This window comes from Channa argus, chromosome 4 (genome assembly GCF_033026475.1).
Source record: "Channa argus isolate prfri chromosome 4, Channa argus male v1.0, whole genome shotgun sequence".
Taxonomy (NCBI): domain Eukaryota; kingdom Metazoa; phylum Chordata; class Actinopteri; order Anabantiformes; family Channidae; genus Channa; species Channa argus.
This window is the reverse complement of record NC_090200.1, coordinates 1301365-1322572: the sequence shown is the minus strand read 5'-3', so window position 1 is coordinate 1322572 and position 21208 is coordinate 1301365. Positions and strand designations below refer to the sequence as shown.

Here is a 21208-nt window from a genome sequence, read left to right as displayed (position 1 = left end):
GGACAAAAAAGAGAAGCCGGTTCCCCTGACTACAGCCTTTATTTTGAAACGCGGCAAACCCCTGGGCGTAGCTTTTAGTTTGAAAACCCAGACCGGAACTCAGCGTGTTGTTTATATGTGATCCTCCTCCGACAGTCCCCCACACACTGAAACCGACCATGGACGGGCCGTTCCTGGCTATGCGTGCGCTTCTTCTCGGTCTCCTCTGGGCCGCTTCCTCCTCCTCCTCCTCGTCTCGGTTCTGGATCCCACCTCACGACCAGGTCGCCCGGGTCGCCCGTTTTGTCGTTCACCAGTGCGACTGGGCCTCCATGGCCACCATCTCCACCCACAAACCGGTGGTGGGGCAGCCGTTCTCCAACGCCTTCTCGGTCAGCGACGGTCCGGGCGACTCCAGCTCCGGGGTCCCCTACATGTACCTGACCCGCATGGAGATCTCCGTGCAGGACCTGGAGGTACGCGTCCCACAGAGCGTGTTACAGTGAACTGTGACCGTGGTTTCTAGTATTCATGTGTACTTTTCACAGTATTGTACTTGACTGCAAACTACTAGGTCTGACATTAACTTTGACAGTCAGTAAAGTCTGTGCTGGGTTTACAGTGCAGTGACGTATAAAAAGTACTTTGTATTTATAGTTGCATTACTTTATTTCTTTTAAATGTTTTTTTATAGTGTGGAAATATGTCAGAATTCATATTCTACCTTTTAGTCTTTAATGCTCTTTTACTTGTGTGAGTATTGAATCCTGTAATACTCTGACATACTGCTGTAGGATGTTCCACACAGTTTGTGTATTATACTTTATAAACAGGGTGGTGGGTTTTTCCTCCCTGCAGTGTTTGTCCAGATCGTGACTAACTTCCCGTTTCGCTCTGTGAGGACTTGTGCTTTTGTGCTGCGTGAGATTTCTGCAGCAGAGTTTCTACCATGATGCAGCAGTTTTTACTCAGTGACTCAGCAGTTTTTACCCAGTGACTCAGCAGTTTGGGAGCTGAGCGATAAACACAAGCAGGAGATATGATCCAGCAGACGTTTTGTGTTGTGTAACTGTGTTTAGAAAATGAGTTGGAGTCTGCTCTTTGAGATATTAGTATGTCATCAGCATTTTTATCTGAAGTATAAATACAGTCAATCTTCTTCAGGTGAACCCTGAGGCGTCTCTGTCCATGTCTCTGGCTCAGACTGATTACTGCAGACAGCAGGGCTTCGACCCTCAGAGTCCCCTCTGTGCCCACGTCATCCTGTCTGGATCTGTCATCGAGGTAATAACACACACACCTGTTTCTCCAGGTGGTAACCTCTGAGCAGTAGCGTGACCCCCCCCCCCCCCCCCCCCCCCCCTTCCTACTTCCTGTTTCCCAGGTAAACGGGACAGAGGAGGCGGAGTTTGCTAAAAAAGCCCTGTTCACCCGACACCCTGAGATGATCGACTGGCCTTCAGATCACGACTGGTTCTTCGCCAAGTTTAACATCACACAGGTACTATGACCACTGATACTTCGTACTATAACTACTCCTCCTGCAGCTGCCAATGGTTCTGCTGCTGCACTTATTACCACTGGTACTGCTAGTACAATGACTTACACTGTTAATACTGCACCCAACCTGCAACCTATGGCTAATACTATGAGAACTGTGGCTACTGCAGTTACTACTAATGTGATTGCTGTTACTCTATTCATTGCTGCTATACTGCAAATGTTGACACTGCAGCTGTTGCTCCTTGTTGGAGTCATTGCACTTATCAGATGGCAGGAAATCTGACTCACACACACGTTCGTCCTCCATGTTTCAGGTGTGGGTGTTGGATTATTTTGGCGGGGTGAAGACCGTCACTCCAGAGGAGTATTTCCAGGCTTCACCGTTCAGAAAGCACCACTGATGGTAAGAAGTGCAGGTTTCTGAAGTCCTGAATGCTCAGTTTCTGGTTTTAGTTCAGCGTTAGTTCATACATACAATTACACACTTTAATGCATCTGCAGACATTTGAGTAGTTATATGAAAGTGATAAAGTAGATGACATTTTAGACAGGAACTAAAATCTAAAATGGATTTGAAAGTTTTTAAGTGATACAAAATGAGATCTGCATGTTTGTCATATCAGTTAGTTTGAGTACCAAGTGTCCTTACGCTGCATTTTTAAAATGAAAAAGTGCTCTGTTTGAAGAAAACCACTTTTTGTATTAAAAAATGAATCGGGGTAAGTCAAAAATGTTTTTTAATAAAAAGTAGCTAGAACCTTTAACTTGTATCAGCGTTTCAACTTCATGAATAGGATTAAAACTTACATTTCCATAGGAAATGAATGAAGGGTTAATTCAGATGTTACAAAAGGACATTTTAGGTCACAACAACTGGGGTTAATAAATATAAATGGATAATAAATTAGACCAAATGTTATCAGTATTATGACGTTGAGATAAAACATTTTTGTACTTTCCGAAGAACCTTTGAAAAGGTGAGTGAACGTTTACTAATTTGCAGTGAAAATTATGCAACTTCTCAAGTACATTTATTAAACATTATGTCAAATATTTAAGTCAAAACCGGGACTACGATCACATTTATTTTACGATTTCTTTTTTTAGTGATGGGCCTTATGCACTTTGACAAAACCATTCAAGTTTCTCACTTAACCAGATTTCTTGCTCGTTCCTTCCTTTTTTTTTTAGACAACTTCTTCACTGGTTGTGTTGTTGTGTTCAGGAGGTCGATGCTGCACCAGCCGGGGATAAATGCTGTGATCTGGAAGATCTGCTGCAGGTTGTTGGTTTGAGTCCCACGTCTTTCTGCCAACCATAACCTCTACATGAAACATACTCAGGAGCTGCACAGTTGATTGTTTTCAGAAGAAAAACACTTTGAGCTTTTTTTTTTTTTTTTTTTTTCAACAAAACGTTTTTTTATCTGGCAGATGTTTGGCAACAGCTTTAAAGATTACATCTCATTTATTATTAATGCATGGGTTCATAGAAAATGAATGATTGTTTTTATGTTTTTCTTTTAATCATTATCAAATGTTTTTCTGTACTGACAAGTGTGTGGAATGATGGAAGAAATACCATGTAAGTGCAGTGCTTGAGTTTGGCCACTGAAAGGCGCCACAGAGCTGATCATCTGATCTGTGGAGACGGACGAGATGTGAAGTGAGACCCCACAGTTTTCATGGGTTTAGTGTGGACTTCACGGTCACATCAAACTGAACTACACCGGTTCAGTTTTTGTTTTCCTAAACATGAAAGTCATTAGAATTGAATATATAATGTAAAATATCTTTAAGCAGTTTATACATCCGAGGATTTTTGTATCAGGAAACATTCACACGCACTTTTCTGTTCGTTCCTTTGGTTTGGTTTTGTGGCTCCTCGCAGCCAAGTGCATCGCTCTGTTCACTAAAGGATTGAAAGTGTGTGATTTCATAGGAAGCAGAGCTTTTTCTTCTCATTCTCGGTTCTGCAACAAACTGCACTTTGTCATATATTTGCAAACCAAACTGAATCTTTTTCGGTGCTTAAATAGGACATAACTGAACGTAGGAAAAGTATTAAATACTACAGGAGTGTGTCACTTTACACCATAGCTTTTTATTGGTTACTATGTTGTGTTTGAATAACTATATCTCCCATTAACCATGAACGTGCTTTATGAACCACGTGGAGACACAATAATATTTGTTCTGATAGTGAAAACGGTCAGTCCACGTATCCTGTTCAGGGTCACATCTGTCCCAGCTGTTATTGGTCCAGATGTGGGGTCATCTGACCTGAACAGGTCTCCTGTCATCTATTTTTGATCCATGTTTGAGTCCCACCCCTACAATCAACTGAATCAGCTGCTTGCCAGCTTCTTTTATACTCGGAGATTTCTCCCACTTCTTCTCGCTGAATAGAAATATTTGTTTCCAAGCTCCTGTCAAGTTTCATTTCTCAGAAAATATTAGTGGATGAGTTGTGAATAAAAGTTTGTGTTAAAAAAATGAGCCTTAACGTTCTCTGTTCTGTTCATTGTTAGATGAATGTTCATAACACAACCCAGGTTAAATGGGAGGATTGTGACAGGAAGGACATGCGGTGTCCCATGGACTCAGGGACAAGCTGAAAGCTGTTAGCATGTTAGCTCATAAGTGAGGTGGAGGTTAAGAATAGCATCAACCCCTGTCTTTCAGAAAGACACAGTAGGCGTCTGACCGTATCCCCATTTTGCTGCTAAAACAGCTCTGACGCACTGAGACATGGACTCCGCTAGACCTCTTAAGGTTTGCTGTGGTATCAGGGACCGAGCCCATAGATCAGACTTGCTGGATAAGTGATGCACACATGCACCTGCGACCTCCATGGTCCAGTTCTGATGCTCACATGCCCACTGTGGGACGTGTGTCAGCATGATCATCATGAGGTATGTGGTGATTTCCATTCTATCAGAACCAGCATGAACCTTTCCTCCGTTTGGAGCTACACTAGCTCTTCTGCTGGATTGGACTATTCGGGCCTTCTCTCCCAGCCTGCATCACTGAGCTGGGGTACGTAACTGTTGCCTTTTCTTTGGTTCCTCCCTGGGCCACTTTTGGTTCTGTAGTTCATGGCTTAATATTTGAAGAAAAGTCAATCCAGTTTTTTTGGTCATAAATAACAACTTTGTCTCTCAGATTTTGTAGAACAAGTTAAGACAAAGTTAACTGCACCGTTTGCCCCGGAGTCAGGTACAGATTAAGATTTTCAAGATTTACCCACTGCATCAAAAATAACAGAAAATTAAAGAAAACAGGTGAACAGAGATGAGAAACTCGAATTTTCGTTCCATGAGCATGTTCAAAGAGTTTATTTTCATGTGTGTGGGAGAGAGAGATGTAGAAAATGTCTTTGTGTGTGTCACCTGGTACAGCAGCTCCTCACCAGCTCCTCACCACTTCCTGTTCCACTTGAAGACGACAGAGGAAGACGCAAGTTAGCTTCAGTTGTTCTGTTCGCTGCTGGCGACAAAGCAGTTTGAAGACTTAACCGTTCGTTGGGGAAAGCGGTTTAGGATGGAGCTCCGGACATGGGTACCTGGTCTGCTGGTCCTGGCCTCGGTGTTTAGCCCGGCAGGTGAGACTCCTCAGATATTTGACACAGAATTCTCGCAGAGGGTTGAGTTCTCCTCAGCTAGTCAAAGTTCAAAATGAAAGTCATGGCTTATTAACCTGTTCCTCACATTATTGTTAACTCTATGTAGATTATCAGATGAACAGTAGCATCTGTTCCTTTTAAACGATGCTCATTTTACAGGCAAGAAGAAAAACGTCCACAGGTAAATTTAGTGATGAAGCATTTTTAAGAACATACAGGTTTAAATTGTTTTAAAGCAGCTCGTCATCTGTCAACTGGCTTAAAAAACCTTTGTAAGTGGAGGTGTGTGGGTTTGTGATGACTGACCAAGACAACGAGCTTTTATGTAAATATGTGTCGCACCTCCGTGGTTTAAGATACGAGTGATTTTCAAACAGCGAAAACAACAAAATGCCAAATATCTGTCTCTCTGTGGCAGCCATGTTGAAAGACATGCTGCTTGGGGTTTTTGTCTGCCCCTCCAGAACATGAATACGTTCATTATGTCTTTCTTTTTAAAATTTAGATGAGTTTTGCATGTGCAAACTAAAATCCCAACAGCTCGTAAACCAACCGTCAAACTGTGCATCAGCACAAACACTAAACACAGTTGCAGATTGTAGTTGGCAAATGAAGTTTCTTTAGAGTTTTTATTTGTAAAAACATGGACTTAATAGCTGAAGCTAATATTTCAAGCCTTTTCCAGGCTTGAATTATTATTATTTAGTTATTTGTATGTATTGTATTTTATTTCTTTAAATAAGCTAATTGCTATTGGCTGGAGCTGCATCAAAGTTTAATGTTGGAACTTAATATATACTGTAGCTTTCAAATAGTGAACAGGTCACAGTTAATAATACATTTTCCAATCATTTTATTGAATCAGAATATTCCAAAACGTTCCATTTTTAGGAGCCATAACCTTTGTAAATCCAGCTTGTAACACTCAAAGCATCTGAGCTGTTTGTCCAATCAGAAGGCGGTGACATGTTTTATGAAAAGCCAATTGAAGCTGGAATAAGAAATAAACCAACTTATGACCACGACAGGATCACTTTAAACTTGACCTCTTCAGCAAACCGAACCTGAGCCACCCATTGTTTTGTGATTTAAATATGTCGTTTTCTGGTTGACAGGTTACATCAAGATCTATTGAGAAACCAACCAATGTTTAGCGCCTTGTCTTCCACTTCAGACCTAAACTGGTAACATGAGCAATTCAAAACCGCTTTTTATGATTAAATGTCCAGTAACAAAAAGAAAGGGTTAAGATGTTAAATACTAATTTTAATTCCATCCAAATGCCAGTGCAGACAATAACACGGACGAGCTCCAGATTAAATGTTAATTTAAACCAGCTACAGATTAGAGCGTAGACTAAACCAACAAACATGTCAAACACTGAATATCAGTTATGTTGATCAATCTTTTAGAAAGAATCAAATGACCAGTTTCATAATAAACGTGTCAAACTTCATGTTAGACACGTTTCATAATTCTCTACAAATTCTAGTCACAGCATTTACTACAGCTAGAACATATTTCAAATCGTACGAGCTACGAGTTTCCAGAAATGTAATCTTGGTGACGTTTTCTTTAAATCTTTTTTGGGGGGGGGGCTGATTATATCACCGCAACTTTTAAATCGAATGTCTCACATTAAAAGAAAAAAAGTTACAGATTGTAAAGCACATGCTGCGTTTTCAGCTTAATCTGATAAAATAACATCAGGTCTTACGGCGACACGTAAAGTTTAATCAGAGCGACTCCTGTGTTTCCTGTTTGCCAAAGGGAACATCATCAGTAACATGCTCCTCATTCGAAATTATACCAGTGTTAACACTAAGGATTTATATCAGCGGGTTTAAAGGCTTTTTTATGGATGGAAATAAGGGATTTTAAGAGGATTTGTGGCTGTTTCACAGGTTATTAATCAAGTTATTATCGCGAAACCTCCTGACACACCCCACATGGAGAAATGAGCTTCACTTCTCAGACTGAGAATCAGTGGCAGAATAAAGTCATGAAGGTTTGCCAGATGTGTTGTGTGAAACTTCCTGGGTTTTCTTATTAAACGGAGCATAATGGAGGCAGCATGGGATACACTGTAAAAATGTGGTGATAGTTAACCAAGATATGGCCTGAGTGACGTAAATGTTAACTTAAAACAAACCCACAGTGTTGGATTAAAATGCCTTTTGAATAATCCAGTAAACTAGACTCTAGTGCTCAGCACTGCTCCCATGTTTGATGAAGCCAGCACGACAGTAAGGCTTCATATCAGGGAAATTAGAAATCCAATTATATTAACTCCTGTATTTAGGGGCTTTTAAATCCCCTTTGTGTGCTAAGGTATGATGAAATCTATGAAATACTTACTAATGCTCGAATAAACCCCTCAACTGAGGAATAAGGGTTTGACTTGAAAGGAGAAAAGACTGAACAAACAACAGGTAATAATGCTGAACATAGTTTTGGTATGTGAATAATCATGTACACAGTGAGGACTTTCTCTAAGGGGGTCTAAGTACATTCCGGACACTGTAAAGGTGCTTCATCGTCATGGAGCTTAATTGAAATTAAAGGTTATTTATATCAATGTGTAGCTTGTTGTAGTTGAACATAGTATGGTAAAACACCACAGCTCTGACTGCTGAGCTTCCACATACTTTTAAACAGCATCTTGTCGTATTACACTTTGTGTCGGAGGTGTCATAGGTGCGCGGCTCTGTTTTAGTAGTTCAGAGAAGAAATTAATTGACCACAAAGAGTGAACCCCCCCAGTTCAGGAAGCAGCTTTGCGGTTTTTTTTAAGCTGAACCGTCTTTCCCAAACTGCTTCGACTCGATGTGGTGATAATGTGGCAGAGGCTGCTGCAGTGATCGAAAACACAGACGCAGTTTAAGATGCTGGTTTCAGTCCTCATCACAGAAATACCCTCCAGAGGTTTCTAAATGCTTAAATGGCAAGAAAAAGCAGCTGTAGCTGCCAGGTCCCCACAGCAGCTCTGAAACACGCTAGGCCTGAAGTCTGCCGCACTAATTGAGCTTCGTTAACAGAGCTCATCCGCCGGGCGGCCATGTTTGAAACAGCAGTGAGAAAGGTGGAGGGCAGAGAGAGATGATGACAGGAAAAGAGCGACGAGAGGAGAGAAGAGAAACAGAAAGCAGAGGCACATGCAAACAGACACAGAGACACAGCGGTGTCCTGGATTTTGTTTCAGGTGTTCAGGAGCAAACTGTCAACTCTGAAACCACAGCAGCACAGTTCCCATTCGAGCATCTCGACATAAAATGATATGATTATCTGTGCTCATATGTTCAGCAGATATGAAGCAATAACTGTGAGTTATGCAACAGAGAGCTGCTCAGAGATAAGTCCTCTGTCAGTAATAGTTCACGAAGTGACCTGCACAGTTGTGCTTTTCACACTAGTTTTTATTCTTTAAAAGGATGAAAAGACATTTGTCTAATGTGTCCACAAACTAAAACCCAAAGTGTTGACATTGATTAAACACAGACTGATGCTCGTGGCCCCACAATGTGACATCATTTGCATTTTGGAGCTGATTTAACTTATTTACTCCAAAAACGTCAAAGCCAGTTGCAAACTATTCGGGGGGGCGTCTCCAAATGTCTCGTCGTCTCCAACCAACAGTCCAAACCAGCGAAGAGCAGACGTCACCATTTGACACAGTGGATTTACTTATTATCACCATCTTCTTTCCTGTAGCTACTGCTACTATTCCTACAGATGAAGTAACTGCTCCTCTCAGCTCAACATTGAACCAGTCTGAGTTTGGGCCTTAATCTACAGGCTTTTTGCTGTTTCTCTGTGCAAAGTGTCTCCTCGTCCACAAAGACATATCACATGACCATTACCACAGACAAAATCACACCTATGAGAGGTGAGGGGCCTTTCTCCGGTCACGTTCCCCCCGTCTTTCCACGTGTCGGAATCTAGTTTGCCGCCTCGTTCGCCGGTTTGACTATTTCCCCAAATGAGCGGAAAGCAGAGATATTTCATACTGTAATATTGATTTGATTTAGTGAGTATTTCTCACCCGAAAGTTAAATCTCATTCTCTAGTTTGCTAGAAACGCTGAGTTTAAAACTGTGAACCGTGTCTTCCTGCATCTTCCGTCCTCTGAGTCTCGGCCTTGTGGACGGACTCGTGTGAAGTTCTAGTGTAACGTGAGCGGGTTTAGTTTTTGTTTATTGTCACATTGTATTTGTCTTATTCTATCATTGGACGACTGTGAAGACCTGTTCACACTTGTGCACAAGGATATCGTACGTATATTTCGTATATATTTTATATTGGACGCTAGGACACGCTGTGCCCTCGAATCTCCGGCAAAGCTACACGTTGTTTGTTTGCAGTGTTTGGCCAGCTATCGAGAACCGGACCACTAATGGAGAACGAGCAGTTCTCACAGCGAGAATGCGGCACGTGTCGTGCGAGGACCCTCAGCATCACGCGGCTCTGACACGCTGGTGCACGGCCCGCAGTCATGGCGTGAGGGAGGGGAGATCGTCTCTCATTGCCGTTTTTGCTCATTATAGATTTTAATGTGAAAATGAAGATAATTATTTACATAACCAGTGTGTGATGACAGGAAATCATGGTTGTAGTTAAGCCATTTCCTGACTGCAGCATAATTATTAAAGACCTCCTGAACCTGCTATATTTTTGGTAGTTTCATTCAGGAAATTGCTGCTGCTGCTCCCTCAGCTTTTGAAGTCTTACATTGTTCTACAGGTGTCAAACCCTGAGCACTTTAATAAAGTGCCTACACTCACAAAACCAATAATCTTCTGTTTCCATTCGACCCTTTTAACCCATTTTACACAGCTTCCGGCCTCGTGCTCTGATTACACAACAGATCACCTAGTACACAATACACACTGGTGGAAAATAAAATAAGAAAACATTTATCTGATCTTCACATTTCTGAATGAATCAATTCAAACAGCCTGAAAATGTAAAACACACACTTCCCCATCTCCACATTAAACACTCTGACGTCAAAGTAAAACTAGTTTTTCCACCTGCCTGTTGGTTGGAGCTTACAGTAAATGTTGACATTAATTTTACATTTCAATATGAGCAGAGTTGTTCCATTATTGTTTGGAAAATGGATAATAATGTAAACCCACATCAAAACTCGCAAATGACATCATCGTTATGTGAAGAGTTGTGTGTGAGCAGCTTCCGTTATTGAACGTGTTCAATGTATTATTAGAATTTTTCTATTAAGCTGCAACGTCAAGCTCAGAAAAATGCGACATCATCATCACACTTTGTGATTTGTGTGCAAATTCATCTGAATGAACACGTGTGACCAAAGTGACAGCGCTGTCATCTATTAGTGGGAATCGAAATGTCTTACGATTATTACATGTTACACTCTTAAGTTTTTATTTATTATGTTGGTGTTTTAGTTGCTCTAACGTTAGTTACTGAGAGTGAACAGAGCTGCAGCGGCTTTTTATTGACTCACCTGCATCTTTTATGGTTGACGGTGTTGTTGTTTGCTACACGGCTGGACAACAGTCTGTGGGGTGCGTTTGAATTAAATTGCTTTTTTACATTTTCTTTAAAACTACCACAAGATTTAGTTTAATATAGAAATTAGAAGGATACAAAGAACTTTATTGTCATTTGATCACAGTTACATTTATACGTTTGCTGCTTTGCTGTAAATGAGGATTTTGATACAATAACAAATTACTTTTGTAATGCATCACAGGGACATTCCATTATTTAACACTCATCCATAATAATCATGATAATAATAATAACAATAATAATAATAATAATAACCTGCACAGTAACAATTAATCACAATAACATTTCTTCAGGGCTTCGGTCAAAGGAAAAATAGTGTGATTTAAACTTTAGAAGTTTATAAAATAAAATGCATAAAACATCTGACTGGTACATGTATAAACAAAGAAACCTCAGTGTAAAATAAATGAAATATATAATAATAAACGAGGGATATATTAGATTACGTATGGGATATAAAAAAATCAGTCGTACAAGGAACCTGACCGTCTACTATAGATAAATACGTACACAAGCATAAGGTATATTCTACTCACAACCTTATACTGAGGAAGATTTATATTTGTGTTCAAAAGTGTCTGTGGTGAAAAGTTGTTGAAGAGTCACAGAGTCAGTTGGAATTGATTCTTTGCATGTGCATTGTTACGATTAATTATTTAAAAACAGAAATATGATCGTGCTTCAGCTTTTTTCAGCACATCTTGGGTCTTTGTTATTTAGCTTGCAGCGAGACAAAGTACTAGAAATGGTAGCTACTGTAAACAGTACAATATCATCTACATATAGTGTAATTTAAATGGCTTGATCATGATAAAATGTGTGTTACCTAATACGTTGTGTTACTTTCACTGCAATGTTACACTTGCAGTAAATATAAATGTCTTATTCCACTAAGTCTCAGCAGCAGCAGGAACAATCCAGGTCTTAGGTAAAATACTTTTTAATGTTGTTTATAAAATGTCATAAATACTAAAAAACAAGCTGCCAAAGTGACATGTTCAGATTTCTTGGTTTGTCCGGGCAACACGTCCACAGACTGATGGTGTGTTTAAAGATGCTCTGATTCGTCGAGAGTTCAGTGACTTGTGAAATTGTGAAGCTTGTGATGGAAAACTTGGCTGAACAGATGACTGCTGGAGTTTTCTTGATCAGTTTGAATCTGTGTTGAGTCATGAGCAATTCTGATAATTAGGTTATTGAGTTTTCCATTGATGTCTCACACAGTGACTGAAAAGAGCGATGGCGTGTTTACAACTACATCTCTGGTTCTTTTGAGTCAGTTCAACTTTCAATTGATCAAATTCTACTTTAGATACAGTTTCAGTGGAAACTCTACGACATTTATTTTGTGAGAAAATGGGCCCATGAGCACAGACATGTACAACTCCTTCAATTTGTACCAATGTATTTTCCATCAATTCACAAAATGGTCACTGGACATTCAGCTCTGTGTGCATCGAACAAGAAAAATTACAGTGAAAGACATTTTTTGTAATTGATTGTCGAGGCCTTTATTTGCTCAAGTGTGAAGTGTTTTTTCAAAATATATTTAGTTTTTTATTTACCTAGCAGCCAGAGAACGTGCAGGAGTTAGATCTACTGTTTACTGAACAAAATAGCGTCTGCATAAATGATGGGTTGTGTTCATGGCCAGACAGCAAGTTGTGAGCTTCCGTTGTAAGAAAACACAGAAGAGGCTTTATCATTAAATTATATTTAAAATATCCTAATTGTTCTTTAATGTCCGTTTCAGATTCTATAACTGATTTACTGATTTAATAAACGTTTGCCTTTGTTCTTCAACCAGTGCGAAAACCCTTGTGTCTCTCAGAAGACAAAACGCTAAATGAGACAACATAAGAATAAGAAAAGGCTCCGCTTTACTTTAGAATGTTTTACAGCTCTGGTGAATATTTTGTCACCTTCTGACAGAATAAGAGGTTAGAACTAAAAACCTCATTTTTAATGTGATCATATGTTATGTAAAGGTTGCAGTACCTAATTTGACATTAACCTGAAATAACTGTAGTGTATTAAAAAGCACTCAGGTTGAGATAAATGCTCTTTATTTCTATCCACCACTGGGGAAGTGTTCTTACAGGAAGTGTTTGTGTGTTTTGCTACACTAGTTTAAAACGGGAATCTGTGCATGTGTCCAACTGAGACGTCCTGTGTACTTGTTTTTACTATAATAACTAGTTTTAGATGGCAAATATGACATAATCTCCCCCAAAATTACAAGTTTTTTTCAGCTGTAAATATGCTTATAAGTTCACACACTGACAGCAGGTTCGATTACTTTACTCTCCTTGGTTTCATGATAAACGTGTCATTGAAATTATTATCAGTTTACTTCTGCCAACACATTAACACAACTAAATAACCACACGTACCTGTGTGGAGTAAATTAAACTTGATGTGCCAACAAACACAAACACACACACAGACACACACACACAAACACACACACACAGACACAGACACACACACCCACACACACACACAGACACAGACACACCCAGACACACACACACACACACACACACACAGATGCACACACACACAGACATACACACACACACAGACACAGACACACACACACACAGAGAGACACACACACACACACACGCTGTGTCCCTGCTGTGTCTATATTTGTTCTAATCATTTGCTGATATTTGACCCGATGTGTCATTCTACCCTCCTAATCGGACCACGATATAATTCTTAACGTTTCGTGTTTCCATCTGCGTTGCCATGGTGACGTGAGATCGGGAAGCTGATATTGTGATAAGGGGCGTGATGCGTACAGTAGTCGTGTGGGTTTATTTCACACTCAGTGAATGTCAGGAAGCCTCTAAAGCTCTTTGATGCGCGGGAAACTTCTTTTATTGAATCAGGGGGATGAGCAGAAAGTTATTTTATAAAGGTGCAAGGTCACTGGACTGAACCTGGAAGGAAGATTGGACATAGCACACATAGACACAATATATCCACCAGTAGGCTTCATGCTCCGTAGTAGTAAAAATATCAGAAATTATAACCGAAATAACCAACTGAAGCCTCATCACTTTGCAGAACTAGTACTTTTGTTACTTTAAAGACATTTCAGTGGAAATACTTTTGTTCTAAAGTAAAGGTTAAAGTGTGGGTGTACTTTACAAATGAAAATCCCATTTGACTTTGTTCTATTAAAAAGCTGTGTCTGTAAATTGGACTTTATTTGCACGTGTTACGGGCCGTGCGCTTCACACAGTGAAAATAAATGAGAGACTGTATTACTGTGAATACTGTAATACTGCAGGCACCGTGCTAACTATTAAATCAACATTTAATTAATGTCACTTGTCTTCTGTAAACTTAAATACAAGTTGTAGTTTGACTCCACAAACGTTGCAGCTTTCATCCACTGAACCTCTTCAACATTCGGGTACATTTTGCTTTAAAGATTATGGTCTTATCTCTGACTGGTGCTGAATCCCCCCCTTACTCTGAGCACATCACCGTGTCAATCTGTCACAGACAGATTCACTACAACAAACTAGAATCCTGTCATTACACACGTGTGGCGTGTGACAGAAGGCAGAGTTTTGATTAAATATAGATATTGATATTAGGCGGAAAGGTCAAAGGAAGAGGATGCTGCTGTAGAAAACAGATAAGGAAATTCCTGTTAAGAGAGGAAGAAGAGGAGGTCTTCAGACCACAGAGAAGATGAGGACCTCTGTGTTTCTTCATTTTAAAACCTGTGAAACATCCAGTGAGTCCAAACCCTCACATTTAATGGAACAGTAATTAACATGATCTGACATTGTTTTTGAATATTTCCTGCTGCAGCGTAGTTTGAAAAGCGTAACAGTTCACAGATTGTATCAGCTTTTTCTTTTAATCTGTCTTTTCGATGTTTCCCACCACAGTCACATTTCCTGACCCCTTCTGCTTCTGTCGAAACTTTACTGAAACCCACAAAGACACAGACCCTACATTACTGTTTGCCATGTCCACACACTCTCACCCAGTTTTGTCATTATATGATATTTATGCTGGTGATTTTTTGTGATTTTGTGCGGATTTCACTCCCTTCTTTGAGTCTTTTTTGAATATATGTACACATGGTTGTCATCTTATGACAAAACAGGCACAATCATTAATGTGCAGTAATTATTTCTTGTTTTAAATGGTTTAAACACGAGGATACTATAAAAACTTCTGTTGACTTTCGCTGACCTCTCGCACAAACATTCATCATAATTGTGTTGACAACGTTGTGAAAGCCCCAAAGTTGTTCAATTGTGTCTATGCATTTATGAAGATGCATGTTCCCAAATTGTCCCTGACAGATGTCCACAGTCTCTGAGAGTTTGAATGGACACTGGGAGGTGCAGCATGGGCTGTAGTGACTCTGACTCGTTTGAACGCTTAATGAGGTTTTCTGAGCTGAGCTGCTCCAGACATATGTTTACACACACCCACACCGAACCACACAGACACACACACACCTGTCAGCTAATGGAGCCACAGCAAGCGCTCGGCAGCAGCAGCTGAGGAAACCGCTGAGCTACATCACACGTTCACACACTGCACCGATGTACATTAACGACTTTGTTAACAACACACTTTGTTAGCGCACACAAGTAAACAGCTATCACCATAGTATCCAGACTTTAGTGTGTGATTATTAAAATGATGTTTCTACCATCAGAAAGGTCATTTACAGCCTGAAGTGCGGTGAAATGATTAAAAAAGACCTCAATGGAATTTATGAATGCACACGTTGTCCTAATGTTCTGAAGAAGAAATGTAAAAATAAAAAAATAGTGTCACTACGTACAGACTGTCAGCACCTAAAGTGGTTTGTGCTATTTTGAAAACAGGACTCGTGAAACTGTGTTTGTTAGTTAGGATCTTTGTGCGTTTGTGCAGACGTGTGGATGAAGATGCAGTCAAACATGAACTCTGTTCTCTGACACCCACAGAGGCCATGGCTATGTACGAGCCTCAGCTGTGTTACTTGCTGGACGGCTTCCTCGGCCTGTACGGAATCATCATCACCGGCATGTTCATCAGGGAGAAGGTCAGTCTGTTCGCTGAAGTTCACACCGTGACGTGTCATTCAGGCAACTCGTTGCATTTCACCTCGAGCCAAAATAAAACATCATGTCTGTTTTCATTTAAATTTTTTTCCATAACTCAGCTAAATTTACTTAAAGATAAAAGGTTTGTGGAATCTAAATGTGCATATTGTTTATCAAATTTATGTTAAAGGAAACATCTCAGACTTTTGTAAACCCCTAGTGACGAGGTTTAGTTTATGCATAAATGGATTTTTAAAATGTAGTTCTGTTTATACTGCAATGACTTTGATGATTTTATGTTGTTCTGCTGCACAAGCTCTGGTTTAAATTAAACTTTATTTAAACGGTTGCTTCAGAAATTATTCACACCTTTACCACATTCTGCAGTTTATTGCGCTGTAAATGTAATTTTTAATTAATAAAATTGCACTTAAATCTTCTCCTAATTGCTCGTAGTGTTTTAGACATTTTATTAAAGTTAATAAAGTCTAAAATAGTGAAGGTGTCTGGATTCTTTTTGAAGCGACTGTATGAACAGTAGGTTTGTTTAAGGGTTATTTATTATTGTCCCACAGTGTGGGTCCGTCATCACGTTCACTTTAGATTAATATCATGTCGCTTGTTCTTCTAATGTTCTTTTATTTTATTCTGTCACATCGTTTTCAGTTCTTCAAACCCAAAGTGAAGTCGTCAGAGGACAGCACCTACACTGTGAGTCTCCAGACCGACGCTACAGTGAAATGTTCTAATATACACGGCAACACACAAAAACTACGTTCAGCTCGTTTGAAACACCAGTGTTTCCCTTGTATTTATTTTCACATGTACACAGCCATATACTTTTTAATCTGCGGTGGATGTGAATAAAAGTGGACACAACCACAAACCATAAGAAGTACAGATAGTCGAATAAAACTCGACGACCAGAACGAAGGAAATTGACAACATGTTTGACAAATATAGAAATTGTAAGCGCAGACCATTTGTGTCAGCAGCAGATAGTCATCTGTGCTTCAATGTATGATGACGAGTCCGTGTACAAACTTTGGCTTTATTTAAAGAGCTTGAGCCTCTGCATAAATGTCACATTTTCCAAACGTTTAATGGACAAGCAATTGTAAAGTGATCAGCATCTTTGTGATTTAGAATAAAACGTGTAAATGCAGGAATAACCTGCAGGTCAGTTCACAGCTGCAGAGGAAACTCTGAAGATAGTTTTAAAGGTATTTATTTTGTCCGGCCAACAGCCTCAAACCTGTAGCTGATTTTAAAAGGGGAAAGGCAGAAACACTTAACGTGAAGCTGAAACTGAATCATGTTTTAAATCCTGAATAAATGAGCCTCTGTTTCGTCTCTGTAACCTGAGCTCAACTGCTCTGTGGCCGCGTGAAAATAAATACGTGTTTTTATTGTTCGTTTAGGAACTGAGAGGTCAGGACTCTGGTGGCTACGCTCCGCTGACGAGAAGAGACCCTGAGATTGGTGGAAGAGTGAGTTTCACTGTCTTCTTGACATCTGCACACGTTTTTCAGGGTTCTCAGTCACTTCTTTTCATTTGAAGATCAGCTCATTGTTTCGGTGAACCAGTGTGGCAGGGTTCCCCTGACACTGGGTTCTCCGGCTTCTCTGTGTGGATTATTTAGAACAGCCATTGTTACTTCCACTTGCTGAGAATAACTATACCTTTCCTGCTCTTTCTGATTCTTTTTAGAGCCCTGTGAATGGATTTTAGTTATTTTTAAGAGTTTACTTAAAGGACCAACTTTGAAAGAAAGACATCCTTAGAGAACCACACACGGTCTAAAAAGAACCACAAGAGATAAATAACTGTGACTTTTAGAGAACCCAAATGATCTCCAGTAGGCCATGAAAGAACCCCAACAAAGTGCCATAAAAACCCAGCAGAACCTATGATGAACAGAACAGTGCAGCACTAGAACCCAGAAACACTTAATTAGAAAGACTTAATTAGTTTTAAAAAAAAGCTGATGCCTCTTTAAAGAACAATCGAGAGCACTGAAAGCCTCGACAAGCCACAGTTCACAAAGAAACGAGGAGAACATTAAAAGGTTTCCTTTCACCTCCAGAGAACCCAAAAAGAGGTCGAAGAACCTTGAAGGTACTACATAGAAACTGTGTGACGAACATTGGCCTTAAAAACCATAACAAACCTACAGAATGTTGATAACTAATGATGATAAACTGACAAATCTCAACAAGAAAAAACAGCAAGTAACATTTCATTAAAACAATCAATCATTTATCTGAGGATCCTGAAAAACCTTTGAACCACAAAGAACCCCCCTCCCCCCCAAAAACCCTGAAACCTAACCCTAAGACGAACCCTGTAGAACCCTGAAATGTGTCTCATAAGTCATTAACTTTAACTGTTCTCCTGATTTATTCTTATTTGTTTTGTTCTTACAGATGCGCAGGACTGAAGATGCAACCTACACTGTAATTTATTTTTACTACTTTCTTTGTGACGATGATCAGTTCCTGTACTCAACTGTAGTTCTTGGGGGGGAAAAAGAACAATATTTACACCTTTAAAACGTGTGATTATATTTATTTCTAGGGCTTGAAGAAACATGCAGGTGATGAATATAAGGAACTTCCTGTGAAAAGAGAGGTGCGTTTCCAGTTCAGTAATTATTAAAATGCAAAATTTTTATTTGAGATTTGTTTGTAATATTCTTTGCTTCTGTCTACAGCGTCAGAGAAAGAATGAACAGGTTTACCAGGTGAAAAATGTTTTGTGCATCACTTGAGCACATCCCACATCACACACTATTTATCTGTCTGCTCTTTTTTGCGTTACTTATATGTGACAACCTTTTTTTGTCTCTTCAGGATTTGAGTGCAGCCACCAGAGACACCTACCAGCCCCTGCAGATGCAGACGCTTAATGCTCGCTAACATCGCTAACCAGCTGGGTCCAGATGTTTTGGTTTTGGACAAATTATTTGGGGAAATTCTTCTTTTTTGATGACAAGACCAGAATTTTATTTCCAAGTTTTGTCTTTGAAGGTTTGGTGAGATCCACACACGGCCAAGTCTGAACCAGCCAGAATCTTGTATTTTTTTCCCTTTGGTTAGACTTTGTAAGCAACGTCTGGATGGTCTGCTTCTCCTTTAACCACTTAATTGTGTCATGTTGTTCCCACAGACTCACAGTCTTGACCGAGGAGGCCTCTGATAAACCTCCAGTTATGAATTTAACAGGTTTTTAAACAATTGTTTTAAATTAGGCGATTTAATGTTAATATTTCATTGAGTTCCCTGAAGAAAAATGTCATAATTTTACACCATTTACTGGGGAACTATTCAATTTGTACAGTTTTATTAATTGTCAATTAACCTAACATGCACAAATATATTTTTATATTTTAGTATAAGAGAGAAATCAGTTAATCAGCATATATATACACAAAATAACTGGAACATGCAGCTGTAACCACAAATGCCCCCCCCCCAGCTTCCACCCATTAAATGACCTTCATCTTTTCACCTGTAACCACACTGACGCTTCAGCAAACTGCATCCTCCACTGGACAAACAGGTGCATAACATGGCTACGAATTAGCAGCGAGTGAAAGGTCGACACGGGGGCTGTGATGCTCCTGATGATAAACTGATAACAGCCATTTGAGCAGGTGAAAAGAACAGTTGTTGCTAATTACTGTACATTAAAAACAATGTCCGACTATCAGCTAATAATTATATTTTATCATAGTAATTACATTTTATATCCTGGTCTCAAAGAAAGAACAGCGCTTAAAGTGACCACATAGAAATAACTTGGGGTTTAAAACTTATTTCTAGTTGTTCAAAAAATTCCAACAATAAGTAAACAAATGTTAAAAAAACAACGTAATTCTTAATTGATAATAATTTTAAAAGTTAGTTGCAGTGCTGATTATCAGTATATACATCACAGGCCCAGACATTACGTTTCAGAAATACAGGCCATTGTGTAAATACATAAAATAAATTGTTTCTAGTCATATTTTCCCTCTGTAATACAAATTAGTGAAATAACTGCACTGATGAGGGGGTCGTAAGGGCGAAGACTTCCTTAAATGGACTAAATAACAATAAAACAATAATATAAAGCCTGAGCACAAAACATTTGTGATCATGTTGATGTTTGATACGTGCGATTTGTAGAAATAGATACATATTTGATCCATGATGTAGACTTCTGAATATTGCAGAACGTAGTTAGACTTTGTGTTATTTTCTCCTTTTGTATTGTACATAGCAAAATGTAAAAAAACAAAACACCAAGGTCGCTAAAACAACACACACATGCAGAAATTTGGCCGCCATGCATCTCTTTTAACTGTCACCTCACTGAAACTCCACGATACTTTGAGTAAATAATGTTCCTAAAGGACTTAACTCTGCACTAATATGGAGCCCAAAATGTTCATGTGCAGAAAAACCCATAGTTTAGATTGTTCAATAATAAATATTAAGGAAATAAAAAAATGTGACTAAGGACTAAAAACTTCATAATGTGAAATGTGTCTCTTTTATCTGTCCACCATAACAAAAACGACAGAGCCAGATAACAAATGATTAAAAAAGAGAAATGAAAATAAACTGCAATAATAATAGTGATAATAATAACTTTGCTCTTCCTTGAATTTGAAATACAGATTTGCTTTTTTTCTTGCCATTTGTTATGTTGTGGTATTTTCCTGAGAATTTGTGAGATAATGACAGAATTTATATGGCTATTATTATTTGCTTTTATGTACTGATTATGTTTGCTCTGTAAAAGCTTCTTTGAGCTTTAATAAAACGTATTAAAGCGGCTGAGGGTGAAGTTCTAAACATGGCGACTGTGGTGAAGTTGGTAGAGCAGTCCACATACCACAGGGTCGGTGGTTTGATTTTCGCTTCCTCCTGGCCGCAGGTCAGAGTGGTCTTGGGCAACACACCCTGAATTTCCTACTTGTCAGTGGCTTTGGATAAAATAAAAAGACTCATCGTCATTGTAAACATGGGGCTTCTGTCACCTGGTGGACGAAAAGAAAACAACTGATTTGGATAAATCATTGTCACATTTTAATTTATTTTATGAGCTGTGGCTGAATCTAGGTTACACCTACTTTATTATCACAAAACAAAGTAACACATTGGTTAATTAATATGCTGGTAAAGATGTCAGTCACTCATTGAGGGATATTACTGTAAATCAATTCCTGGCATTAAGGGTTTTTTAATGGATTATGTGGTTGAAAATTAAAAAAGAAAATCTCTCCAAATCAGTGAAGGTATGGCTAATTCCTACCTTGACTGTTTCAGGTAATGTCCATATCTGATGAGTATTATGTACATTCAGCTGGGTTTTACTTTTAAACAAGGGCCTAGACTTTATTATTATTAGCTGTAGTAGTGTCATGTTATAAAATATTAATGTTAAATCCCTTAAGAAGTGGAACATAAAGGGAAAAGGTCTCCACCCCTCC

The 21208-nt window shown here is 39.2% G+C and overlaps 2 protein-coding genes across 3 annotated transcripts; both read left to right on the top strand.

Annotated features, from left to right (window-relative positions):
* Positions 1 to 91: 91 nt before the first annotated feature.
* Positions 92 to 3980, top strand: creg1 (cellular repressor of E1A-stimulated genes 1). 2 transcript variants are annotated; one of them, XM_067501197.1, is made up of 5 exons: positions 92 to 455; positions 1144 to 1263; positions 1364 to 1480; positions 1797 to 1885; positions 2708 to 3980. In XM_067501197.1, exons 1-4 carry the CDS (start codon positions 159 to 161, stop codon positions 1881 to 1883), a joined length of 621 nt encoding a protein of 206 aa, XP_067357298.1. In that variant the 5' UTR covers positions 92 to 158; the 3' UTR covers positions 1884 to 1885; positions 2708 to 3980. The 2 variants fall into 2 exon arrangements, with proteins under 2 accessions (XP_067357298.1, XP_067357297.1); XM_067501196.1 differs by having other exon boundaries at positions 2674 to 3980.
* Positions 3981 to 4905: 925 nt separating this feature from the next.
* LOC137125570 (T-cell surface glycoprotein CD3 zeta chain-like) lies at positions 4906 to 20551 on the top strand. Its single transcript, XM_067501232.1, has 8 exons — positions 4906 to 5085; positions 15630 to 15727; positions 16395 to 16439; positions 17150 to 17218; positions 18156 to 18185; positions 18307 to 18360; positions 18443 to 18472; positions 18582 to 20551. Exons 1-8 carry the CDS (start codon positions 5025 to 5027, stop codon positions 18645 to 18647), a joined length of 453 nt encoding a protein of 150 aa, XP_067357333.1. The 5' UTR covers positions 4906 to 5024; the 3' UTR covers positions 18648 to 20551.
* The last annotated feature ends 657 nt before the right edge of the window (positions 20552 to 21208 follow it).

Bases quoted from the DNA above. Each gene is read 5' to 3' on its own strand.
- creg1 (XM_067501197.1), top strand. From the start codon at position 159: ATGGACGGGCCGTTCCTGGCTATGCGTGCGCTTCTTCTCGGTCTCCTC. The intron at 1,264-1,363 runs GTAATAACACAC...CCTGTTTCCCAG, and splicing joins TGTCTGGATCTGTCATCGAG to GTAAACGGGACAGAGGAGGC. The intron at 1,481-1,796 runs GTACTATGACCA...TCCATGTTTCAG, and splicing joins CCAAGTTTAACATCACACAG to GTGTGGGTGTTGGATTATTT.
- LOC137125570 (XM_067501232.1), top strand. From the start codon at position 5,025: ATGGAGCTCCGGACATGGGTACCTGGTCTGCTGGTCCTGGCCTCGGTG. The intron at 18,186-18,306 runs GTAATTTATTTT...ATTTATTTCTAG, and splicing joins CTGAAGATGCAACCTACACT to GGCTTGAAGAAACATGCAGG. The intron at 18,473-18,581 runs GTGAAAAATGTT...TTGTCTCTTCAG, and splicing joins AGAATGAACAGGTTTACCAG to GATTTGAGTGCAGCCACCAG.